Source organism: Rhipicephalus sanguineus, chromosome 4, assembly GCF_013339695.2.
Source record: "Rhipicephalus sanguineus isolate Rsan-2018 chromosome 4, BIME_Rsan_1.4, whole genome shotgun sequence".
In the NCBI taxonomy this organism is placed as follows: Eukaryota; Metazoa; Arthropoda; class Arachnida; order Ixodida; family Ixodidae; genus Rhipicephalus; species Rhipicephalus sanguineus.
The window spans coordinates 92236899-92263008 of NC_051179.1; the positions used below are offsets into that span (position 1 = coordinate 92236899).

General features: G+C 45.3%; 1 protein-coding gene across 1 annotated transcript; it reads left to right on the forward strand.

Moving 5' to 3' along the window:
• The first annotated feature begins 121 nt into the window (after positions 1 to 121).
• On the forward strand, positions 122 to 26110 carry LOC119391395 (E3 ubiquitin-protein ligase TRIM37-like). The gene is made up of 11 exons (XM_037659078.2): positions 122 to 285; positions 669 to 696; positions 6292 to 6393; positions 11711 to 11998; positions 12945 to 13191; positions 15830 to 16167; positions 17265 to 17341; positions 20903 to 21080; positions 21564 to 21671; positions 24798 to 24858; positions 26037 to 26110. The coding sequence occupies exons 2-11, from the start codon at positions 676 to 678 to the stop codon at positions 26108 to 26110; spliced, it is 1494 nt and encodes a 497-aa protein (XP_037515006.1). The 5' UTR covers positions 122 to 285; positions 669 to 675.

Sequence of the window (26110 nt, forward strand, 5' to 3'; positions counted from 1 at the left end):
AATGTATCAGCCGTACCTTTGCTTCGTTGTAATTATTTCAGCTACGACACCTGGTGAGAGAAGCTGGCGCGGAAACCCTGTTCACCGTCTCCTCCGCATTGCTTGCATCCTCCTCACTCCGCACTCCACCACCTATGGATTAGATGCTCGAGCTTCGCAAGCCGCTCGTTCGCTTTGCTGCGTTGCATGGCGTTTAACTGCTGAGAACAGCTGTAATGTTGCTCTGACATGCGTGCGACCGCTTGCGTACTGCCTGACGTTTAAGTAGCAGTCTCCAGACAAGTGGTGAGTTTCGGCTTTCGTTGCGGGCAGCTCTTTTTGCGCACAGGTGTGGGGGTCAAAATGTAGGAAGTGACAGTGTAGCGAACCTCAGCAACAGAAACATTTGCCGCATTGCGAAAACTTCCGTCTTGCGCCTGGCTTATTCGTTCGCAGTCCGTGCATGCGCTTGTACCACTTGTACCGCTCGTCTAAATCAGGTTGGGACAGTCCCATCGCTGCATGTTCGTTGCAAGCGCTCAACCGTTGCTCGCAAACGCAAGTAGCACCATAGTTTAGCACCATGTTTGGAAAATAACCGGTACGCGCGGAATGACAGGTGTGCGCCTTCTCTCGTGTTTGTCACGGCATACTGCGTTTACATTGCGTGTACTGTTTTTTCCTTACAGGTGGACGATGGAGGATCACGGTGTGGAGGTAAGATTGTTTTTGTCTTGTTTTGAGCTGCCATTCGCGCACGATTAACAACTCTCCTGCTGTCATTTTCAGTGCGTTGGAGACAGGGAAATGCCTTTTTTTTTCTGTAGTATGCATGATTGACGGTACGTTATGTTTGAAAATGTTGCTCACTCCGTAGAGAATGCCTTTCCGGCCGCAACTTTTGGAGACCTCCAGCGTTTTCAATCGCGGCATGCAGCAGTTTAGCTGGCTGCAACCTTTAGATATCTAATCAGGTGCCATATACAAGCGTGCAGCATTTGCGAATAAGTGCAGTTGAGGAAGGAAATTATTTGCCCTTTATTTTCACTAATGTGTGAACATTACAGTGACAGAAAAAAACAAAACCTGCAGCATCTTTACCTTTGGTCGTAGCTGTAATAATAAGGGTGTTGTTCTGAGTCCAATGAGCCAAGATCCATCAAGTACATAGTCAAGTGCACATGACACTGAGCAGCGTTTCTGACTGTTCCATTTGACTATTACGCGTGTAGTTGATAGTGTGTTGACCTCTTAGTGCTCCAAGGTCTAGGGAAAAGCTCGAAAAAATGTGCGGCAGCTTGCGTTTCTTAACCCTCTATCTAGTCGTAGTCTGATTTTCAATAGAGAGATCAGAAGCCTTTGCTTCAGATGCTGGGTCGACATTCTTGCCAACAGAATGGACACTGCATGTACAACATTTGCATTAGCACCAAGTTCCAGAAACACTATAGGGCTCCTGCGCTGGTGTTTTTCAAGAATTGTAATGAAACCTGCCAGCGGGGTATGAAGGAAGGACGCCGCCTTGCACAACAATGTTTGGGACCCTACCTCAGTTGGCTGTGCAGCGAACTTTAACTTTGAGTGCGTTGCACACATCTTACACATCTAACACTCGGAATAAGCAGTTACAAAGTTCTTTCCACTCGTTTATCATGCTATTCGCAATGCCCACGAACTATAGGTGGTGCGCTGCGTGATTCAAGATGGCACCCGAAGGAGGGTCAACCCATTTGTTAGCATAGGAACAGATAGGATGTGCGAACGTATGGCCCGTGCCACTTTCACCGGATGAGGTCATGAGTTGCACTGAAATTGATGTGAAACCAAAATACTTTCCCACGCAATGGAAAGTGCTAAATGCTCACCATCTAATTATTTGCTGCGGTGTGAAAGGTTATATTTCGACACCATTATCGTGCATCCATGATGCTTTGCAAAATCTTGTGCTTGCTACAGAAAACTGCATGAACTAGAATTGACGTATGAACTAAACGGCACTCCAAGGTAGTACGTATTGAGCCTGCCTGACGGATTTGCCGCTGTAGTAGGCCTCTAGCAAGTAGCGCCATCGCTGCTGCACGGGACCGCATGTTTAATGTGTCGATAGTTTCCAAGCATATTACGCCGTCGTCGTTACTTGCGCAGTCAGGAACGCGAAGTTACTTCTTCACCGGAACACAAGCATTCAGCATCCCATTCGTTAGCACTTGTGTCACAGCCATGCTCATACTCTAGCTGTGTGCAATTAGCTTCTCTCGGTGGTTGCACGTTCAGTCAGCACGATCGAAACATGAATATTGAAAAGAATGCACATGTATGCTTTTCGCTGCATCAAATTCTTTGATGTTGCGAAAATTCGTCGAGCAACAATGCAGTTCGGAAGGTACCGGTGAAGTACATGTGAAGTTAGCAGAGAGGTGTGGATTGTGGCCGTAACTGCATATTTCGTTGCTCTAACCATTTCTTGCACTGGTCAAGCTCGAGCTTGTTGGCGGCATGCGGCACTCCATAATATCCACAATAAGTTGCGCTACATGCAATGCACAAGAAAAACTATGCTTTTATTTTGATCTCGCTCAAGGATATTATACATTAAATACAATCAAAGTGACTTACAAGCGTGGAAGAACATTAATGCACGAGGAGACGTGAAGTGCAATTTCTCCTCGTGAGTTAGCAGCTGATCGTGCGTCGTTGCTGTAACTCTCGGTGCTTTCACAGCCTTCCAAGTCCAGTGAAAAATCCTTGTCAAGATGATTCCTTTCAACATCACTGCTGAAAGCAATCTGAAGAATTTTCCCCGCCGAAAGACTTCGACCACTCCGCGTCACCATGTTTACACTTAGAGAAAGGTCTGGGCTCGGAGAACATCTTTCTCTCAAAACTTTCAAACTTTCAGAACTTTCAATTATCGGAGGTGGTTTAGCGGCCCTTTAACACAAAAATAAAATTAAAGAAAGCTGCAAGGGGACCTTTCCTTCAGTGCGCGTGATAGTAATGAAATACAACATACTGAAATGTCCCGCATTTATCTAGACATGCATGCTGTAAGAAACTATGAAGCAAATACATTGTTTCGTTACTGGTAGAAACACGACCCAGCTCGTCATCATTGCTTTTGTCGTGTGAAGCCATCTCGTATTCACACAGATATGGCCACTGTCAAATACAAATATATATGAAGTCTTCAGCAATGCTGCTGTTAGAGCTGCTCCAAGGAACAGCTCTTTTCCTGGAGATACCTCTTCCACTGGCATTCCTTGTGCCTGCTGCCATTTTTAAATTGCCATTTTCTGGTTAAGCACCCCTGGCAGAGATGCAGAGCGCTATTTGTTCAGCAGTTCTGCCACCTTCCAGGGTTTAAAATTGATGCAAAGCTGATTCTTAATTGTAACTTTTTCTGGGGCTGGGAAAAGCAAACATCGAGCTGAAAGAGCGTACCACTTGTGATGCTGGTACTACCAGTGCCAATGACTAGTACAGCTTGGGCCGAGTGTTTATCATTGCAAAGCACCCTGCCGAGATGTGAAAGGTTGACAGCCCACAGGATCCACGATGATACGAGCAGGAAAAATGGAGCTCATTTGATCATTGAATGCCAGTAGCACATAACACTCATTCTACTGTTATTACTTCGCTGCGTGGTACTGATGTCTCTTGTAAAAATTTTAGACCTGCAACTAAAGGTTAATGCACATTGCGTATCACCCAGTTGTATGTGCGACTGCATTGCATCTTGTCATAACTGAACTTGGTTAGTAATATGCAACATCATGCACACACGTTTCATAATATTTCAATTTTTAATTCTCAACTACTAACATCTGCGTCGTATAAATCATTCACAAAATATTGTTTGTGGCTGTATTCGTGATTGTTGCCAGCACTTGTATACAACAAGTTGAGCGACTTGGCTGTCATTTGTCATCACTGTACACAAAGGAGCACAGGATGCGAAAGGTAGAAAAATGCGCTGACAATACAGTCGAATGCACAAACGGAGCAAACATTGATGCAGGAATGCAGTTGAAGCAAAGGGATTTCTCAGTACAGCTGAGCTTTGTAAATATGATAGTTAGCGTTAATGGTTACTGAATTTGATTGCACATGTGCTTCATTGCTTTGATATTGTGTGAAGTTTTGGGTGCAGTAGAGTTAACGTAACTGCAGCACTTAAACTCAATGACTTGTGGATTTTGCTGCACTGAGAGTTGCAGCTCATCAGAACAACACCTGAAACTAATTTTTTTGAGACTGCAGATGTAGTTTGCCTTGGCGAGTTTCTCCCCTTGTGTAGAATGTATGGGTTGAAGAAGCTTTCAAGATCCTCAGTGCTTTTCTAAAAACTGTGGTCCAACACAATTGAAAGTGGGGACCCATCAAAACAGTGAATTGTTGGGCTAGTTTGTTCTGATATCTTGCGAAACCGATCGCAAAAGCTGTGCGGAAAAATGGACTGGACAGAATGGACACTTTCCTATCCAGGTAGAGTCCTTTCCCATCCAACAATAGTCGTCCAACGAAGATCATTCTTGCATTGCAGAAGGATGCCCCAAGTACACCATTTTTTTCCTAGGGTGCATGCTGTGCACTAAACAAAAAAGTTGCACTCTTTGGGGCATACTTGCGTCGCACAACAATAATCATCAACTATCTTGCGTGGCTTCTTTGCGTTATCGCCTTGCACCCATTTTTCGATCCAGAGTGGTGTGCATGCTACAGGAATGACATAGCGTTCTTGATAGGGAAGTGGCGAGCACACAGTTTGCGAGAAAGGGAATGCAAGCTGGCCAGATGCCTGTTATTGTTGCAGGCCGAGAGACACCCCAAATGTGCTTCTTAGTGTCGGTGGGTTCTAGTAGGCATACCTTCTGTAAAACAGCAGTGCGACTCTGCTGGGCAGTATAGTGATGTGCAGCTCCTCCTGTAAATGTTGTCACGAACCTTTCGTTTCAGATCATAAAACCACCCCTGCCATTTTGGAAAGGACTGACTCATGTTAGCGTCTAAGGCCTTCGATGGTTTATCTTTGCTGTAATGGGGGCCCAGTGGCCTTTGAGTTTGCCCTGTAATTAGGATGTCTACCGGCAAGGAGGTTAAACAAAAAATTGCTGGAGTGGCGACTGTTGCGCAAGAGTGAAGCCGTGCCCACCACAAGGTGGTGGTTGTGCCCGCCATCTTAGTAGGGGCACGATAACCCGTCGGCGTTTGGTGAAAGAAAGTGAGCACTTTGCTCGCACGCCAGAGGAGTTTATTATGGCAACTTTTACGGGTCAGATACTGCTCCAAGTGTGTCTTTGTGTTTCTAGTTTTCGCAAATAAGCCTCAAAGTCATGACAAATTTTATTGGAGATCAATCGTGAATACTACTCTCGAACGGTTACTTTTGACGGCAACAACAATCTTTTATTTTATAATTAACGTAGTACTTACACAAACCGATCAAAGCCATTTGATCTCTAAATGGGCACCACCAAAAAAGAGCATGTTTCCAAGCTCTTTGGTGGGCAAAAGCTGGCTTCACTTTTGCTGGCAAGGCGTTGCAAGAGCTTCCACTCCAGAATTTTTTTAAACCTCCTTGTCTACCGGAAGCATTTATTGCAATGGTAATTTGTGCTCTGCAAAGTAACTGTGAACACACATTGATGTCCTCTGTTTTTCACACGATGTTACAAGCACTGAAACTGTGATCTTGAAGCAGTTTCACATGCGGAGAAGCTTGCAGTTTCTCTTGTACACTTGTACAGTTCGACTTTAGCTCAGTACCTAATCGGAAGTTGTTACCACTGGCCATTATGAAAATACAGTGTGTAGTGAAGCGATAGGTTGTGGGAACATGTACCTTTGGGTGTGCTCTGTATGACTGGCTGTTTTTTGTAGCAATGTCACCATACTGCTTAGTTTTTCTTCCTCACTTATCTAGGTTATTTTTTTTATAGCAGCTGGCCTTTTGTTGCCCTTCAATTGTTTTACAAGCTTCACTGTTTGATCATGTAGTTATTATGGGAGCGTGATTGTTGTTTAGATGTACAGTTTCTTTCATGAAGTAAAATCTCTGCTGGTTTTAGAGGTTATGAAGCATTGGAGTGCTGTCATCACCTTGAAGTATGTATAACACTAACATTTCTTGGTCTGGGTAACAGTCTCATCTCCCATGCTGAACAGTCACTCCTTTGTTTATGTCTGCATTGTGCCGACACTGCTGAATAAGTGTGCTTCCCATGTGTATGTGGGAAATCAGCAGTGCGCAGCTTTGCATTCCTCAACCTTGCACTGCTGTGCTGTAATGTACGGGTATGTGGCTGTCTGCAGAGTCTGGCAGAGGTGTTCCGCTGCTTCATCTGCATGGAACGGCTGCGGGATGCCCATCTATGTCCTCATTGTTCCAAGCTTTGCTGCTACGCCTGCATTCGAGTGAGTCGCAAGCGATTTTTTTTTCCTTACTTTATTGATTATGTAATGTACACTAAAACATTTGAGTCTTGTAAAGCCTTACTTCAAAGCTCCACTTATCAGCCAGTTGTACAAAAAGTTTTGATTGCTGGTCGAGTAAATGCTGGACAAATTTTCATTTCGCGCAGTATTGCAGCTAAACATCAGCTCCTGTGCATTAATGTGGTGTCATGCATATGAAAGTATTTTCTCTTATCTGAGCTGTTTTGGCAAACGTAAAAATCATAGTGGCAAGAGTGACAAGATAAGCATGATTGAGGAAGATTTTCTAATTTCTGCATAAATGGTTTGAGTGATTATTCACAGGCCCTTTGCTTTCATTTGTTAATCCAAAATCGCTCTGCATTTTGCTTGGTTAACTGAATTGATAGTGACGCTTGTCCTGAATTGAAAAGACGCTTGTTGAAAAGACGCTTGTCCTGAATTCACTCCCTTAAAATGGATGCATTTTTCTTCAAATGTGAAGCATCCTTCTTGATAATCTTTTTTTAGTTTGCTTTTAATCTTCAGTGTTTGCTCTCAAATAGATGAGTCTTCGTTCTTTAATATTCCTAGACCTTAAAGGCCAACTGCAACGAAATTTGACTTGGACAGAATTCGCTCGGAATGCGTTGTATATGTTGGGTAAGTAATGATAATCACAGTGAAAAATCTTGCAGTCGCGTATTTCATTTATAATCGGTGCTCTAATTGTCAGTTAGCAGACGACGCGGAGCCCTAGCGGTGTGCCCGGGCAAATCGGACAGAAACGGAAATGACGTAAATCACAGTCCACGGCCGACGTGAGCAGAACTCTCTGCAGCCGCATCCCTTCCTTTTCTGCGTCGCGCTATTTTGCAGGACGAAATGCAGGGCCGTAGGCTGCTGGAAGACGTATGTTACGGACGGGACTAGCTTTCACGCTTTTCCGAAACACGTAAAGCTCCAATAGCTGCGGGTTATCGCGGTGAGGTGAAAGGAATGGGAGCTATCGAAGAGTGTGGTACTTTACGCGGCGCACTTCAAAGACGACGACTTTATGTACAACCGGTCTCTTTTCGCCCAAATACTGTTGAAACTGAAAAGAATGTTGAATCCTGACGAAGTGCCTTCAATATTCAGCCACTGCAAACCCAGCAGCGGGAAGCTCCGACCAGTGTATGGAGAAGCACCGGCGACAAGAGGTATTCGTATTAGACAGCTTTAGTATAGCCTAAAATGCTTGTGTCAGCGTGTTTCGCACGCTAAAATATAGCGTAACGCTATTCTAAAGACATTAGTATAACGTAAAGCCAGTAAAACGACGCCCCGCGAAGCGCTAGACTAGCTGCGCCATCTATGCGCGAGTAATGAAAGCGCCAAAAGCTGATCGGCTCGCTTTTAGTTGCTAGTAGTCAAAGCAGCAAAGTTCAACAGAAATGTAGTCGTGCTCGGTTCAAATAAATTCAAACACGTAAACGTATTTTAAGAAAACAAATTGTGTTATATTAGGTTTAATGTGTTAGGTTTTGAGTGCAGTCAGACAAGTGTTTACAGAAATGCAGGGACGCTTTCGGTAGAAAAGGGGCTGTGCCAAACCCAGCATCGATATAGAAAACAACGCTCTCTTACCGTCCGTGGTCTATCAACGAAGCGAGAATACCCGATGTGTAAACCACCAGCATCATTTATTGTGAACCAGTGAGTTCTCCAAGACAGCAGGGCGAGACGATTGGTGCGAAGCGGGCAGCCGATGCTTAGAAAAGAGTTTTATCGCATGTATCCGTGTTTCCTTCACGGTGGATGTTTACATACTTTGTTTTTTTCGTCACCATTTAAAAAGAAAACTCTGTGGCGCGGCTGCGAACCGAATACTTCGGAGCGCAGAGCAGACGATTCGCCTGCATAGGTCGGTCAGTCGGGCTGCAGTCTGCGTCACTTCCGGTCAGTTGTAATGGCGTCGTTTTTCTAGTTTCGGTATCAAAAATTGCGGTGCTGGCGGGTTTTTTTCCGGGGTAACCACTTGCATTTCGAAGCTGAAATTTGGCAGGTAGCATTATCCCCGGCTAGACTGCCTATAAATCGGCTTTTTGAGGTGTGCGAAATTTCGTTGCAGTTGGCCTTTAAGCATTCTTGCGCACATTGTTTCTCATAATCAGCAGCTGTATTTTGTAATGAATCTTTATGGTTCACTCATCTGTCACGATAAATGGCCATTCGGGGCACTGACATGAGTACTTAAGTACTAAGCGAGCTATGGGGAAGCTATGAAAAAGATATGTCAGAAAGCGTGGCTGCACAGTTCCAGCTCGAGATGCTGGGGTGAATTAAAACTACAACCCAAGTGCAGGCTTCCCTGTTTTTCTTAAATTATGTTTTTCATGTTTAAGTTTGGATTCTTGTGCATTATGCCCACGTTATTGAATCATTTCCGTGTATTGCAAACACTACGCAGCACTTATTGCGTCGTGACTGGAATTCCACATGCTGTTTCTTCTTTCTTTTCTTTTTGTTAATCCGTTGTACTCGTATGACGTGTCTTCTTAATGCACTTCTTTGATCTTGTAGTAATATATTTATGTGTACGATGCTAATTTTATGTTATCTTTTGCACTCTTGTACTGCTGTCTGTCAAATGTGATTGTCACTGAACGCTTTCAAAACCAATTTGGAGGCTTTTTGTTCACTGCTCACAACATCATTGTGTACCGATGTTGAAAGTAATGTTTAAGTTGAAAAAAAAAAATTAATTGGCTCACCTTGGCAGTGGTAAATGCTGTTAACACTTTTGTGACCGCGGAAAAATCGGTTGTTTTTGGCTAGTCCAGGAAATATTTTTTTTTTCCTGCCACAGAAAATAATTGATGCTAACTGTAGGGTATAGAGGAAGAAGTGGTCTTTCCAACAGTATTAATTCCTAACAACGGATTTATTTTGAATATAATAATAAAAATTATTATACAAAGAAAAATGCATCGAAAAAAAAAAGATTCATAAAAACATCAATGCTACTCTGCAAAGCGTAAACATTAAAAAAAATCGAAATATACGTTTTGAACGCAAAGCCCTCGTAGAATAATAGTGGAACTATAAGCTCTGTAATTACAAAGAATACTTACATAAATACAAGAATACAGGCACTAGTGCCTATCATGCCACCGTGCGATGCAGTTTCTCGACGCGGTGAAACAAAGGCTGGCTGCACATGTTTCGGAAAAAAAATTCTTTTTCTGTTCAACTTTCCTAGCATAGTTTGCAGTTCTGGTATATTTCAATTTTCCTGTGTATTCGTTGAAATGAACAGTCTGTTCAAAATCTGCGAAAAACCATATTTGTACCCTCATTTGACCTCTCTCTCCCTCATATACTGCTGAATACCATACACCGACCTTCAGATTTCACAATTTTCTCATCCACTGAAAGGTTCCGACGGGGTTAAAGAATAGCGTAGAAGAATCGTTCATGTGTTGCAATAGAGAAGACACGTGGTGAAGCTTCTCGTGGGATGCGACGCTTGTCTTCTTCAGATCAGAGACACTCAAGAAGCCTTGAACCTTTTCCGTGGCGTCACTGACGGTGGACGAAGGCCTTCAAATATGGGCCGTCAACACCAACACCAATGCAAGGGGGGGTCTTCAACGATTACCATGTACACATGGAGTGGGACGAACCTGCTCATCTTCTCTTCAGTAGCCTTCCCCCATGGATCCGTCCCTCTCACTGCATGTTGGCTTTTCGAAAGTATGCATCCACGCATACTTATCCGTGTGGTTGCATATCTCTCTGACGACTTCTACGGTGAAAAACAACACAAAGACGCCACTGCGCAGCACACCGGAGCGTTGGGTCAAAGTCCACTCCGCGCCGTCTTTTCGGAGATAACTGCACTATTTCTGCAGCTGGCGCCAAATGCTCCCGCCTGAATGAAGTTAACACCTTGCCAGCGACGTCGACGCAAGGTCTGAAACAACGAGCGCTCACCTACCCGATTGTGAACGAGCTTTAAAAATCTCCTCGCAGTGGAAAAAAGAAACTCGCAAACAAAACTGACAAAAGACGTGTTATTTTACCCTTTGTATTGCGTTAGCTGTCCAGAACCGCTCAGAGAGTGCCAAAACTTGAACTTGAAGTCATCGATAACATACTATCGATGGGAATAGGTGTGGTCACGAAAGTGTTAATGAGGGACGGCCAAAAGGACAACACCGCTGTTCAGTTGTCCTCGTTTAAGTTGCATTGCCACAATACGTGGACAAGGTAGGCTGTAGCACTTAACAGCTGTCACGAAGTTAGTTCTTGCGAAATGCAAGCTTTTTCAGGAGTGTTATTAACCTATTCTATATTTACGTCTTATCTGCGCAGCTGCCAGTTGGGCAGTTATTCGATACTTGGTTAGGGCTCTTACTTGGGGCACCTTTTTTTTTTTTTTTCCAATAAAAGGACCATAGAACAGCAAAACCAGTATTTTCTTGTTCTGTGTAGGGTGCGGCTCAGGACTATGTACCGATCAGGAGGCTCACATGTGCTTTGTCGTCGATGTTGCCTCTTGTGGATTGTTTATCTTCTCGTTGCCTCGTGCTCTTCTAGCACACGAGAGGAGGGGCAGTGTGATAGGGTTTTTAACTGGCAATCTCACTGCGACATCGCATGCAGTGTAGAAAAGCAGTTTAGCATGTTGTAACTATAGTCCTTTACTACCTAAGTATGAACACAAGCTCCGCCCCACAAAAGCAGCACGCCTGCCATTCGTCTGTGCAAGAGAGCCGTGCTAGATGCTTTCCGTTCTAACTGTGAGCACCTTTTCACTGCTAATGTAAATACCCACATTAAGAACTAAAAGTTTGTTGTCCTTTCTTAAAATATTATGTTTGGTTAAGCCATAATTTTGAAATTATTGCTGAAATTTGGCAGGAAATTCAAGTCTCCGACCGAAAACTAGTGACACGGGCATGTCTGTGTGGTTAAATCACTTAGCTGAAATATGCGAAAGGTGCTGGACATCACAGAAATTTGAACATGCGATTGGAAAGGGCATCTATGCAAATTCTGTCTGGGTGAGACGTTGACAGCTGTGAGCGTAACTTTCATTTATATTTAGGTTGTAAACGACTATAAAAAGTCTGAAGTCTCCACAGCTATTTTCTCACAGCCAGCCTGGAGCTTTGGAACGAGAAAAGTCCATCAGTATAAGTCTTTAGATGCTTTGGTTTTCCAGTATAAGTTGATTTTTTTTAGCCTGCATCAGGATACCCTGCAAAAAATCTAATTGCAGAATTTGAGAGCTCTGAAGGAATAAATACAGACAATGAATGGGTTGCAGCGCTGGCTGACGGAGCAACGGTCTCAGTGCCCGCACTGTCGCGCCTCCCTGCACCTGCACGAGCTGGTCAACTGCCGCTGGGTGGAGGAGGTCACTCAGCAGCTGGACACCCTCCAACTGAGCTCGGCTGCAGCCACGGCCACAACCACTGGGGAGGCAGCCAAGCCCAGCTCCCCCGAGCCACGTGACCAAGAGCGTTGTCAGCACCACAAGGGCGAGAAGCTGAGCGTCTACTGCTGGAACTGCCGCCTCTGCATCTGCCACCAGTGTGCCCTCTGGGGCGGAACGGTAAGGCACCCTATGCGGGTTTTCGCTATGCCTAGGGCACTGTTGGTTTTCACGCACTGCTGGTCCTAAAGTTGTGGACGTTACTGCCTCAGGAAAAAAAAGTCACGTAGATGAGAGATGTGTAGTGTTATAGTCATTGCATGCAATCAGGTTTAACAACTCCGTAAAAAGAAGAATAAAGCTTGTATCTTTTAGGTTTTACTAGTGGTACTTCCAGCTGGTCAACCTCCTGCACTTTGGCAGCATGTTTTACTCTTGCCGAGTCAAAGCTGTTGCTTCAAACACATTTGTGTGGTTATGAGCTGTGTGTCCAGAATATGGCACTCCAGCCCAAGTGCTGTTAGTGTTCATCAGAATTTGTTCCAAATTGCTCTGGTTGCTCAGCTATGTTTCTTCTGACACCGAAGTCATGAAGGCCATGCAAAGCCTCAAAACAGTCACAAGTGTGACGTGTGACTGGTTGAATGTGCCACAGGTGTTGCTTCGTCTCTTCTGACAACGAAGTCATGAAGGCCATGCAAAGCCTCAAAACAGAGTCACAAGTGTGACATGTGACTGGTTGAATGTGCCACAGGTGTTGCTTCTGCTTGCAGTAGAGCGGCGATGTGAGCAAAAGGCTGACACCACTCTGATGTAGCCACGTACTCAACAGAACCCCTGTGTTTATTAGACAGCTGCCTTTTGTTCCTTTGCACCTGTAATGACACTGGGCCCGTGTACACCAGTGCTTGTCCAGAACAGAAGAAACCAATAACATTACGATAGGTTGCAGAATCTTTACACTGGTGCTGCACACATACTCTCATAGGATTACTGCAACGATGCTCTGTAGTGGTCGTGTTCTGCCCAGAGCTGGCCTTCCTCTTGTTGGCACACGACCTGCTTTGGGCTCTCAGCTTTCCCACTGGTTGCATGCTAGAGTGACTCTTGTGGGTTGCTGTTTCAGCACTGTGGCCATGTGTTCAAGCCCCTGGAGGAGGTGCATGCGCAGCAGGTGGCGGCCGTGAGGGAGCAAGTGGGGGCCCTGCGGCGCCGTCTCGTCCACCTGTTGGGGCTGGTGGCACAGGTGGAGCGCTCCGTTGAGGCTGTGCGGCAGGCCAAGGACCTGCGCGTCCACGAGATACGCAATGCCGTCGAGCACATGATTGCACGCCTGGATGCCCAGCTCAAGGGGCGCCTGCTCTCGCTAGTTGGTAAGTGACGTTTCTGTTGGGGCAGAGGGGGACGAAAGCATAGAGGGTGATATAAAGGAGGAGGAATATTGTTATGGTACGACACAATCTGACGTAATGCACGCATACTTGTATAGTAAATGTCTCTTATCTCTTCATTCTAGTTCATTTAAGCCTCAGTATAATGAGCGTAAACTAACAAAATCGTCAGTGTAATGAAGTTTCTCAACTTTCCATAGCTTCCTCTTCATAGAGCATCATACATTTTTAACCACAATATATTAAAATATGTATCGGCGATTTCAATATGATTGAGATCACACAACGGTGAATGATATGATGCATCGTTTGCACGATGTCACAGATTCTACTACGTCTATAAAGTTATCTATTCGATGATTGCCTTGTGCCAGTATGGGATCTAATATTTCTGCTGTCACCATTTCGACCCTTTCATTGTGTGGCAGGGGGTAGTGACATGCCCTTGAATAGTGGTAGAGGGAAAAGTACTACCAAACTCAAGTTTCAAAACTTGAGGACAAGGTTAGGGTTATATTAGTCCTTTATCCTGCAAGTGACTTAAATGGATGCGTAAAAGGACATTGCTGTTTGACCAGGAAAGCTTGCTTTCCGTGGTGTTGCCCTCCAAGGAAGCTATCATCAACTCTCCAAAAAAAAAGAAAAAAAAGTCCATATTTTGAGTGAAAGCAACTGAAAAGATTGAAAATAAGACTGCTTTCACTGCAAACAAGTACTCTCAGTGAGGTCATTGCTTCTACAATAAGTTTAAAATGAAGTAGCTGACCGACTTTTCGAAGCTTGTTGCACTTGCCTGTGGCACTGCTACCTACTTCACAATACCATGTGATAAAGCCAACTTATTACTGTTGAGTTGAAGCAATGGCTCTCGTTAAACGGAACCTGAAGGACCAGGTAAATATGTTCCATTTAACACGAGTTCCATTTAGTACTGAGAGGTGAACAAGGGTGCAAAATAGAAGTATGGAACCAGTCATGTTAGTAACAGTTGTTCAGTTTAAGCGGCAGTTCTGTTTGAGAGATTTCCGTTTACTGAGCGTCTACTGTATAACCCCTTCAGGTGCGAATTATTATGTACTCTTCATAAATGTGTCAAATTCCCACGGCATAATGCCAAGGCACTCGATATTAACATTCCTAGAAAGAAAATGAACTAATACGTTGTTTTGTGCAAGCTTCTGTGAATATACATAATTACCGTCTAATTAAATATTTCATTATCCTGCAGTAGTCCTGTTCCATTTTCATATAAAAATTGTGAAATCGTGGGCTGAAAATTCACGCCTAATTTGTTGTGGGTTGTGTTCATTTTTAGAAGAGAAATATAATAATTATAATTTACATGCTAGTCCTGAAACGTGGGACATCGAACAACCTGTCGAACATGGTAGTGCCTTCACAAAAATGATCCTCTGCAGTCATACGCAGCACAATGAGGTTAAGTCAAGACACTTTGACTTTGCAGAAGGTTCAATTCATCCTATGCGCAATGTATCTTCCTCTTTCTTAGCCACGTCTCCATAGAACTGGCTAAACCAAGTTGTGTCCACATATGTAGACATTGCACATCAAAGGGATAAATATTTTAAAGACAGAAAAATGGACAAGAACAAAGCAGAAAGAAAAGTTACCAAAAAAATTAAGCACAAATTTATTGGATAAATTTTCAGAAGATGACGAACCTTATCTCATTTGTTCCTGACACCAACCTTTGACACATCGAAGCATTATTCTGCATGATTTTTCTTGCCTGTATTGCTTGGATTCTTGAACTGCTGGCACATCTTGCATTGTAACCCCAAATGAACACATCATGCATATTCAGCCTTATTTAGATTTGTTAGGTGTTTGCACTAAAATAGTGGATTCCTCGAGGGAGAGAATTTCTGAATCAAGAAACTGTTATTAAAGGGACACTACAGGGAAGCAATATGTAAATCAGTCTCAGTTTGTTAAGACTGATAAATTATACTCTGAAAACCTGCGTTGGTAATTTCACCACCATATGTTTATTAATAGATTGATAAATGAGAAAATGAATATCAAAAGTTTCACTTTTAAATTTCCTGCCGAAATCTCCGATGGTGATCTTACATATTCAGAGTATCCTTTCTTTTTTTTTTTGTGACCATATTGGCTCAATGAAATTTCCTGAAACTCGGCATGTTATGTCTCTGGCTCCCTCAGAAGACAATCTACTTCATTTTTGCTGATTAGAAATTGGACAGGCCCTAGTGGACACCATCGAAATATATCACGTCATGGTGACTGGTATGGGAACCACCCGCATTTTCTTTTTGTGCATTTTCTTGTTTATCAAGCCTCTCCTCGCAGCTAGCGCGGGGTTTAGGGTATCGTGAAGGAATTGTTTACTAACGCGAGAAAAATTGTTGTTCTCATTAGTGTCCCTTTAAAATTAAACCAGAGCTGCCTTATGAAACATCAAATGTCATCATAGACTGTGGCAGTGACTGGCTGCTGTGGTTGAATCATTGTTGGTGGTCTATCTGTGGGAGGTGACTGTTGGTACGAGCTCCGAGTGCTTGCCCATTTTGCATGTTGCTGGCCTGCGCTGTGGAGCAGCGTTGGAATCATTCCTCACACTCTTCTTCCTTTGCAGCTCAGAAGAACGCCCTCACCCAGGAGACAGAACAGCTGGAGCAGCTGCTTCAGGCCGCCGAAGCGCAGCTCAGCTCGTGCTCGCGCTCGGAGCTCATAGCCCGCTCGCCCGAGATAGTGCGTCGGCTGGGGGAGCTGCTGCAGCGGCAGCCCCCCTGTTCTCCCCCGCTGCTGCTGCTGCCCGGGGGTGGCCAGGAGTTCCCCTCGGAGATGGTGCCCCCGTACGAGTCGAGCGCCTTTTTGTTGCGCAACTTCTCGGTGCTGCAGCAGCGTGCCGACCCCGTCTACAGCCGGCCCCTCACCACCTCGGGGCTCACGTGGAGGCTCAAGGTGTATCCGGTACGCGCATCTGTATTGCGTCCAAGAAATTCATTTTCGTGATACCCTTTGCTTGTTTAGTTGTTAACAGCAGTAGTAAGGAAAGTCGAGCTAGTTGGTATGAACGCATTGTAGAATAGCGTGAAAACACACAGGGACACTTGCCCATGTCTGTGTGTTTTTATGCTATTGCACAATGCTTTTAACTGCATTTGTGGACTAACTAGGTGAATGGGCTGAGTGTCATAGGGACTTGTGTCACTTTGTCTAACTCACTGCCATGTAGCTCAGTGCTTACTTGTTAGTTGGTCCATGCCGCAGTCTGTGAACATGCAGCACGTTAGAAGCATGTTCAACTGATAAGTCGGACTGTTTGGTTGAACTCTGCTTCTGCTGTACAATATGTTTAAAATTAATTCTTTAGGAGGGTACCGACACCAATTTTTGAAGCAAGTTTAACTTTGCCAAATAAATCTCCTGTATACAGAGACTGCTCCGAGCAAATGTGAAGCTCAGGAACTGCTGATAAGATGTTTTGTTTTACATTAAAGCCAATTTTCGCATGGTGCACCTATTGACATCGACGCTAGCATGATGCCAGGCTACAGTGTCAATTCTGGTGACTTTGTGCACCATTATGGCTAGTTGTGACATCAGGTACCAAAACATGCAAAATGACCACTTGTGCGTCACCAACGGAACCACGGAGCAAAGCGGCCGTGGAAACATCACAATATCTTGCGCGAGCACGTGCTGAGAAGTTCATACAGCATCGTGACGTCAGGATACAATAGGAACAGAAAGTAGCTTTTAAAATGCAACTAATTTTTCAGGGCACACTCATGCTTACCAGCACATTTTCTAGGCTCTTGAGGGCTTGGCCTTTCATTTTGTGCAAGAAAGCAGCTGAAAATTTTCTATCAGTATCCCTTTAACTGACGTGTTTTGGGGCGAGTGTTCGAAGATTTTGCATGTAAGTACATTTAATGCAAAGAGAAATATTAAGGCAATTTACTTTGGCAGTGCCTTCGATGCAAACTTGGGGACTTGGTTGGTCCTATTTTCCTCAGGAATGGGGATTAGGCATTTTTTGCATAGCCTGGTTTTTGGTGGTGCAGGATGGAAATGGTGTTGTGAGGGGAAACTACCTGTCTGTCTTTCTGGAACTTACAGCTGGTCTGCCAGAGACATCCAAGTAAGTTGTCTGCTCTGCTCAAGAACACTGATAAGCTGGAGTTTTAATTTTATGGGTAAGACAGCGCACAAGATTAGATTAATAATGATTCTGAAAGTTGCCTTTGATTTGTGAAAATTAATTTTGTGTTCTTCCACAAATAATGCTCCAGACGGGTTTACTGCAAAAGCCCATTTTTGCTGCAGTACAGTTTCTGTTTTTCAGTAATAACCTTCCGACTTGTGTTACAGCTAACATTAGGCTTTGTGAAGATGACTGTCCTAAGTGTACAGTATGTCTGTTAGCTGAACTAAATGTTTATTTTATGAATGTGCCCTTTCTGTTACATCTATGACTGACAGTTTATGAAGAAGCTAATTTCCTTTGAAGCGTCCAACATTTAAAGTGGAGCTGTGTACTGCACACCTCCTTGATTTCTTCATGTCACTGTCTGCGTACAAAAACCACTATTGCCCTCTGTGGAGCAGTGGAATAACTAACTTTAATACTTTAGTTCTTCCAGTGCTTTCTAGAGGGCACCAGGTGCTTTATTTGTTTAATGCTTCAAATATGTATTTGAAGCATTAAACTGAAAAAAATCCTTGGTGCTCTCTAAGGGAGTGGTGTAAGAACTGATGCATTAAAGTGATAAAAACCAGTCAGTACGTGTTTGCCACATCAGTTAGGTCTAGGCGGTACATTGCCATGGTTGTCTGTAGCAAGTGTGGGTCAACCACGCATTGTGAGAACACCTGAGGAGCAGCATGGTTATGAAAACTGCAACGAAAGCAAAAGTGGGAGGGCTCCTGTCAGCCCCGCCGTTCACCCACCTTCACAGAGTGCGATGGTCTCTAGTTATTATGGAACCTCATTAATGCGTACCTGCCGGGAATGCCGCATAACTACGCACTAAACGGTAGTACGCATTAACCACCAAGTAAAAATTGGCATCTCCTCGCGTACGCCATCACTGCCAGCAAAGAAATAAATACAGTGCCACAGCATATATTGCCTAAAGTACCCATTTCAAAGCCTTTTCTTTCTCTTTGCCAAAGTGGAGAAAAGACTCTGGTACTCTCACACGACCGTCCGATAGCGCGCGGTGGCGACGCCAAGGAGCGTTTCGGTACTGTTACAGGGTCCGGTATACGCAGTGACCGACATAGCGACAGAATGGACAGTGTCGGCTTTCCGCGATATATGTGCGTGCGTCTGTACCGCGATCTGCTCCTAAACGAAAACTGACGCAGTTCCAGTAAAACGCGGTACGGCTGCGTGGAGCCGATCGTCTCCTGGCTAGTTGCGTGCAGCGCGTCGCCTTCTCGGCTCACGCTGTCACTGCCAGTCCGCTTGCTGTACCGCACGCGCGCATTTGTCGTGGGAGTGTTCTTCGTACTCACTTCGCTCCAGACCGTGCACAGATGCGGCGAGTAGCTCGTTCGGTTAACGCGGCGATGACGAACTTCCTGCAAGCGATGCCCACTTCGCAACGCTCTAGCGGTCCTGGCAGTGGACGGAAGCACGTTTGGGTGGTCGCCCAATAAAAGCGCGCAGTATGGTTACAACAGCGCTACGCTTGCTGTGCCGTACGCCTGCGTTTAGCGTGATAGCGTCAATGCAAAGAGGTTTCGCGTCGCCCGCGACCAGCAACGCTCATCTCCGCAACAGCGAGCAGCTTTCGTTTTTATAAAGCGGCGCACGCTTGAACACGGCCCCGCACAACGACGCGGCAGGGATCGGCGGCCCAGCGCGTGCAGGTTGTCGCCTATTAAAGGCGTGCAGTAGGCTTAAAGTAGTGCTGCGCCGCACGCGTGCCCTAGCAGATATCTGAAGATACCTATTGTGATAAGGTTGCCGGCAGTAAGTCATGCTGGCGCGTTCGTCGGTGGCCGCCGCCTCACCTTCGTTCTTTCCCGATGCTTACCCGCAAAGGCGTCGCCGCAATCGTGCGGAAGTCGGAATCAGTGATCGACCAATCTACGCACTTCTCGAAAAGACTGAAAACCTTTGGCGGCACATTATGGCGCTTGGAAGTTCAGCGACGCAGCAAAATTTTATGCCACAAAAAAGTTATCGCGGTACGCAGGGTATGCACTAACCGGTAGGCGTAGGACGAAGCACTATGGCTTAAGCGGTCAGCGAATGCATTAGGCTCTATGAGACTCGGTCGGGGATTCGTCGCAACTACGTTTTAACGTTAGTACGCTTACAGCGGGTACGTATTAACGAGGTTCGACTGTAAATCTTTTTTGTATCAGATTTCCTACATCCATGATAAATGGTCTGGCCGCTTAATAGGGCTCCTTAATCACCACATGGCTGCCTACGGTGTTGCCTCTAAGCAATTTGACAAGTACTGTACTCTGCCAAGATATTCTTGGCATAGTTGACATCTTGACATAGTTGACACTTGCAACATGCTGTTTGAACACGAAGAAAGATGCACAAGAAAACACGTAGTACGCAACACGAGCGCGCTCGTGTTGTGTACTATGTGTGGTTTTTTTTTGTGCATCGTTCTTCGTGTTCACACAGTGTGTCACAAGTGTCAACTATGCACAACCACCTAGCCCCTATTCTGGTCCTTCTAACACCTTGGCAAAATGGTGTTCAAGTTGGTGACCCATTGTGTGGAATTGGTTTATACATTTTGCAACTTTGATTGAGCATTGGACAGTGTGTGCTGCTGTCCGTGGCTGAGTTTTCCCCCCATGTATAAAAGAATAAAAAATAATGTGGGGGTAACCCATACCACCCGAAGGTACAATGGGTATAAAGCCAATTAGGAATATAAAAGAAGAGGGGCAAGTGTCGTATTGTTTTCATGTGGTTAAATTGGTCATATCTGTAGTCAAAATTAATAATGAGATGTAGAGGGATTCAACGTCAAATTTGTCAGTTCGAATTGCTTGTGAACTTCAAGGGCAAGATATGGTGTGCTTGGAAGCCGCTTAATTTTGATAAGTGCGGTAATACTGTAACTGGGCTGGAACTTAGCACTGGAGCACTGCCAACTGTCTAAGTAGGTGGCAGAATATGCTACTGTAATCTATCCAAAGTGGTAGATTAGCAGGTAAAGTGTCGCACTGCTAAGCTCGAGGGCGTACGTGGTTTCAGTTCCCAGCCGCAGCGGTTGCATTATGTTGCGGCCTAGATTCGAGAACACTCGTGTACTTAGGTTTAGGTGCATGTTAAAAAAACTGGGTGGTCAAAATTAGTCCCCCACTACGGCATATCTTGTATCATATTGTGGTTTCAGCATGTAAAATCCCAGAAATGAAATTAAAAAGCAGCTTGGAGTGAGAGTCTCACCACATTAAAATCTAAGTACACTCAAACCTCATTATAACAGTCACATCTGTTGTCGCATCTGACACGAAAATAACTTCATTATATCCAAAAATTTGTTATAAGCGTACACTCCTAACACTGTATCTATGAGATGACTATATTTCCCTTACTTCATTATAACCGATAATTCGTTATTTGCATATTTGTTATATCGAGGTTTGAGTGTACATGAGTTCCCATATTTTATGAACATCATGGGAACATTGTGTTCACATACATCACTGTGCATAGGTACGAGTACCGCGTGGAGATGAGCCACCAGGGAGGTGATCCGAGCAAGAACATAGTGCGTGAGTTTGCCTCGGACTTTGAGGTTGGCGAGTGCTGGGGCTACAACCGCTTCTTCCGCCTCGACCTTCTCGCCTCCGAGGGCTACCTCAGTGGAGACACCCTTCTTCTGCGCTTCGAGGTATGTGCTTCTTCCCTTTGTCCATACCACTGCATCAATGAAGTTTTGCGGTACCAACCATTGTTTGGTGAAAGTTTAGGCACTTTCACGTCAATACTCCGTCTAATCATTTTTGTAGGGAACACTACATAGCGTCATTATTTCTTCAGAGTCATCAGAAACCAGCTGGTCCTATGGTATTTTGAGCACCACGAAGTGCTTGAGCTAAGTTGTTGCAAAGAAAATCGATTGACATTGTTAGAATGTAAGCTCGCTTTGTAGTTTTCACATGGTGATCTTACTTTTATTTTTTTTGTCAGCAAGGGGATGCGCAAGCTTCCCTCTGCACTACTGAACTTCAATTATACTTCTCTTTAAACAAGTTGACGTATCGATTGGATGTTGAGCCACTCGTACAGTGTCGATAGTGGAGACGTTTCTCTGCACAAACTGTAGAGATGCTGTGTGAATCTCTCGTCACCGTGTCCTCCTTGCATTGCGTAGGTGCGGCCACCCACCTTCTTCCACAAGTGTCGGGACCAGCAGTGGTACCTGGCACAGCTGCAGGCACAACAGGCCCAGCTGATGCAGCAGGTGCAACAGCTCAAGGAGGTCTGTGTGCATCACGCATTTCCGTTTCAGTGTCTCAGCTTGTATATGTGAAAAAGCTGGCATTCTCCTATTTGCTGTGGTCAAGCTTGGTTTAGGTTGTGGTAGTATCATACCGTAATTACTCGAATCTAGGCCGACCTCGATTCTAAGCCGACCCCCTAAAGTCCGAAGCACGAAAAAAAAACAAAAAACTTACCTCGAATGTAGGCCGGGTAAAAAGCAAAGACAGCATTCGCAAAGAGAAAACATTTATTGAAAATATGAAAATGAAACGGAGCAGTTGGTTCATCATCAAGATGCCGCACTCATTCCGAGTCGTCGTCGCTGATCTCTTTGTCGCTGTCCTCAAACAGTGCGCAATCCTCGGTGCCATCAAGCGCATTTGATATGCCGCACTTCTTGAAAGAGCGCACGATCAAAGTTCCTGGGATCCGAACGAAGTCGGCCAATGCCGGTCTCCATTTCAGGGTGACGGCCTTTCCGTGGACCGGTAAAAGCCATCCTCGTTGCGGCGCACGCGAAGAGCTTCTCCCGTTGGCCCCTCCAGTGACGAACATTCTTTTCGTCCACTCCAAAGTCCCGCCCGGCTTGAACGTTGGAGGACGACTCCGCGGCTAGCACAACTTTCCTTTTATACGCCGCACTATAATGACTACGCTCGTTTGGCGCCATTGAGCTACGCCACACACAGCCCACTCGAAGCGAGACTCGAACTGACGAACGGCTCGTCTCAACACTCGCCACAAAGATAAAAATGGCGGCCTCGCGTGCGTACTTAAACCAGGTGTTGGCTTGGCTACTAACGGCTACAATACTGTCTAGGTGGCGCTAGTTTTGCAACACTTTTCTTGATGAAAAATGGCGCGTTTTTCAAAATCCTCGAATCTAAGCCGACCCTGGAGTTTGATACAAAGAAATTCCGAAAAAACTATCGGCCTAGATTCGAATAAATACGGTAGTTCAAACCACCGTGGCTTTGGCCTTGGCATGCCTCAGGGCTGCATTGGCCATTGCCTCACGTAATCTAGCGCATCGATGTGAATGTGCACTCAGCCTCCAGAGTTGCTGAGTGCCGCACAGCCATGCCCTTATGTTCTTACCATCATCTTGCATTCTTATGTTTTACTGCCAACCGATCTTTCATGTTGATGTCATCACCTGCCATGGTACCTTAGTGGCTGATGTGCTTTGCTGCTAAGCTCGGAAACACAGATTTGAATCCCAGCTATGGTGGCCACACAACGGTGGGGGTGAAATGAAATAACACCCGTGTAATTAGATTTAGGTTCATGTTAAGAATCCCAGGTAATGAAAATTAATGCAGAGTCCACCATTACATATCGTGGTTTTGGCACGTAAAATGCCAGAATTTAATTTTTAAATGTCTTTGTGATTGTTGCCTGTTTTAGTGTTAACAAGTATGCTGTATTTAAACAGTACTGCAATGCAGACAGCGTTTGTGTATGCACTGTCAAAATAAATACAAATACTTGCTGTCACTGCCCTGCAGAAGTGAATGTCCAGCTGTGCATGCACTTTACATATCTGCCAAGTCTCCCGGATTTTCTGGGAGACTTCTGGATTTTGACCATTTCTTACGTTTGTACGGTTGGCAGGAAAATCTCCCGCAAATTAAAATTTCTGTTCGTGATCTGGCCACATTGACAAAAATCCAACCCAATCCGATCCAGGCTTTTGCGAACCCATCGTGTGTAGCATTATGTAAACCAATTTAGGAGGCCTTCATGTAAATGTTGTAGAATCTTGGTGATACAGAACAGACTGATACGAATTATTGAAATTTTCCAGCCGAATTTCGCTGCGTCCAATAGGCCAAAATTCGGAGGTTCCGAACACTTTTCCGTGTCGTGACGGGTGATAAAAACTTTGGTACTGAAACAGTCGAGTGACGGCTGAGAGCAGCATGCTGGAAGCTTCAGAAGTACGTGCGCGGCCAGCGCACACACTGTCAGAACTGTGGTTATTGTTTGCCACAACCACTGTGGACAAAACCGTGGTTGCTCTTGATGCGATCATGTATGGCGACGACGAAACTTTGCTTCTAAGAGTAGAATGTGATAGCATAATCGGACCGTGTTTGTATCACTTTCCCAACCGCTAGCCTGGCTTCACTTCTCGGTGGACACCTAAACTGTGCCGTAAGGAAAGCCAAAGTGCGGACGCCCTCCGGCTCCTATATTCGTGCATGCAGTGCAACAAATGTAGGCATGGTGGCTGAGCGGCTAAACTCATCGTGCCACTGAGCGAGGGGTCGCAGGTTCAAATCCAGAGTCCCACTTGAACTGAAGATGTTTTATTATTTCTTTAGTTGCATCTACCTCAAATTCTCGCTCATGGACAACGCTGATTTTTCGCTCACAGCCAACGGTGCCGTTGCCGACACCAACACCAGAATTTCTGCAAAACGAGCTCTTTAACGCTATCACGCCCAGCCACGGTGGTCTAGTGGTTATGGCGCTCAACTGCTGACCCGAAGGTCGCGGGATCGAATCCCGGCCGCGGCGGCTGCATTTTCGATGGAGGCGAAAATGTTTGAGGCCCGTGTACTTAGATTTAGGTGCACGTTAAAGAACCCCAGGTGGTCGAAATTTCCGGAGGCCTCCACTACGGCGTCTCTCATAATCATATCGTGGTTTTGAGACGTTAAACCCCAGATATTATTATTATTAACGCTATCACGTTAAAATGTGTACGTGAATCAACCATGAAAGAGCTTGTCCAGCAGTACCTGACAATGGACCGCTGCGGCCGTGTTGTTGTGTTAGGAGGGGCCTGACAACAGACCGCAAAGGGTTAAATCAAGTGGTAAGCCTCCTTCCCTGGCATTCTAGCCAAAATTGGAGATGGCAGAGCACTCGCATCAGAGGAAGTGAAACATTTTGCAACAACTAGAGGATAACAGGTTCGCTGTAAAACGAATCCTTGAATAAGCACAGAATGTGCTTTCACATCGTGACAAGGCCAGAAGGTTTGCTTGTGTGATTCGGCATGTTGCCTTTTTTGTTGAATGTGAGTGGTTTATCCCGGTGACACTCTTCACAAGTGACACAAGTGAGCAATCTTTCACCATTTTTCTAAAACGTTCTTATTGACCTCTTTCTTCAGAGGCTGACTGCTGAAATAGCGAAGAACGAGGCGAGCTCCTACACCTCGGAGAATGCTGCGGGTAAGCTATTTATTAGGGATGGGCGAATATTCGGGCATTTCGAATATTCGAACGAATATTAAAGTATTCGAATTCGCTTCGATACAGATTTAGATTATTCGGAATTTCGAAGTATTCGAAATGAACGAATATATTGTTACGCTCGAAGGAGGCCGAGACGTATACGACTGAGGGGCCGTTTATTTGGACGCGAAGGTGAGCGCAGGAGCGGCCAACAGGTTGAATCTCCCAGCGTCGTCGTCTTCTTCTTCAGCTGCCTCTGAGCGGCCAGCACGTTTACCGGCCTTCATTTTCTTTGTCCATATGCGTAACATTCCTCTCCTCGCAGACGAAGGCCGCCGGGCGAGTCAGTCGGGTTGTCGCGACGTGAAAAATTTCAAGCGGGCGACATGGACCACCTGGGTCTTGGCAGCTCGTCTACCACTTGCCGTAAGGCGAGCGATGGTATAGGTGACCTCTGTGAGTCTGGTGATAATAACAAATGGTCCATCGTATGTGGCTAAAAACTTTTGACATAAGCCGCGTTTCCGAGCAGGAGTCCACAGCCAGACTAAATCACCGGCTCTATAGGTTACAGGCCGGTGGTGAATGTCGTACCGTGCTTTCGCTCTGTCTTGAGATGCCAAGGTGCGTAATCGTGCTATACGACGCGCCTCTTCAGCAAGGCAGAGGGTCTCGGCGACTGTGACGTTTTCGTGAGTACAGAAAGGGAAAACAGTGTCGATTGCGTGCCGAGGTGGACGTGCGTACAGCAAAAAGAAAGGGCTATAGCCGGTAGTCTCGTGCTTGGCGGTATTGAATGCATATGTGATGAAAGGTAGCACGTCATCCCAGTTCTTATGGTCGGATGAGACATACATAGACAACATGTTGATAATTGTCCGGTTGGTGCGCTCCGTAAGCCCATTCGTTTGTGGATGGTAGGGTGTCGAGTGACGCAAGCGGGATTCACATAAACGAAGAAGCTCCTCCATGCCATCCGCTGTGAATTGTCGTCCGCGGTCACTGATGATCACGCGAGGTGGGCCATGTCGGAGTATGACGTGTTGCAGCAGGAACAATGACACGTCACTGGCCGTTGCGGAGGGGACGGCCGCCGTCTCACAGTAGCGTGTCAGGTAATCGACACAAACAATTATCCAACGGTTGCCCTTAGCCGTTTTTGGAAAAGGGCCCAGGAAGTCAATGCCCACTTGTTGGAAAGGTGTGCTTGGAGGTGGCATCGGTTGTAGGAGACCAGCTGGGGCAGTAG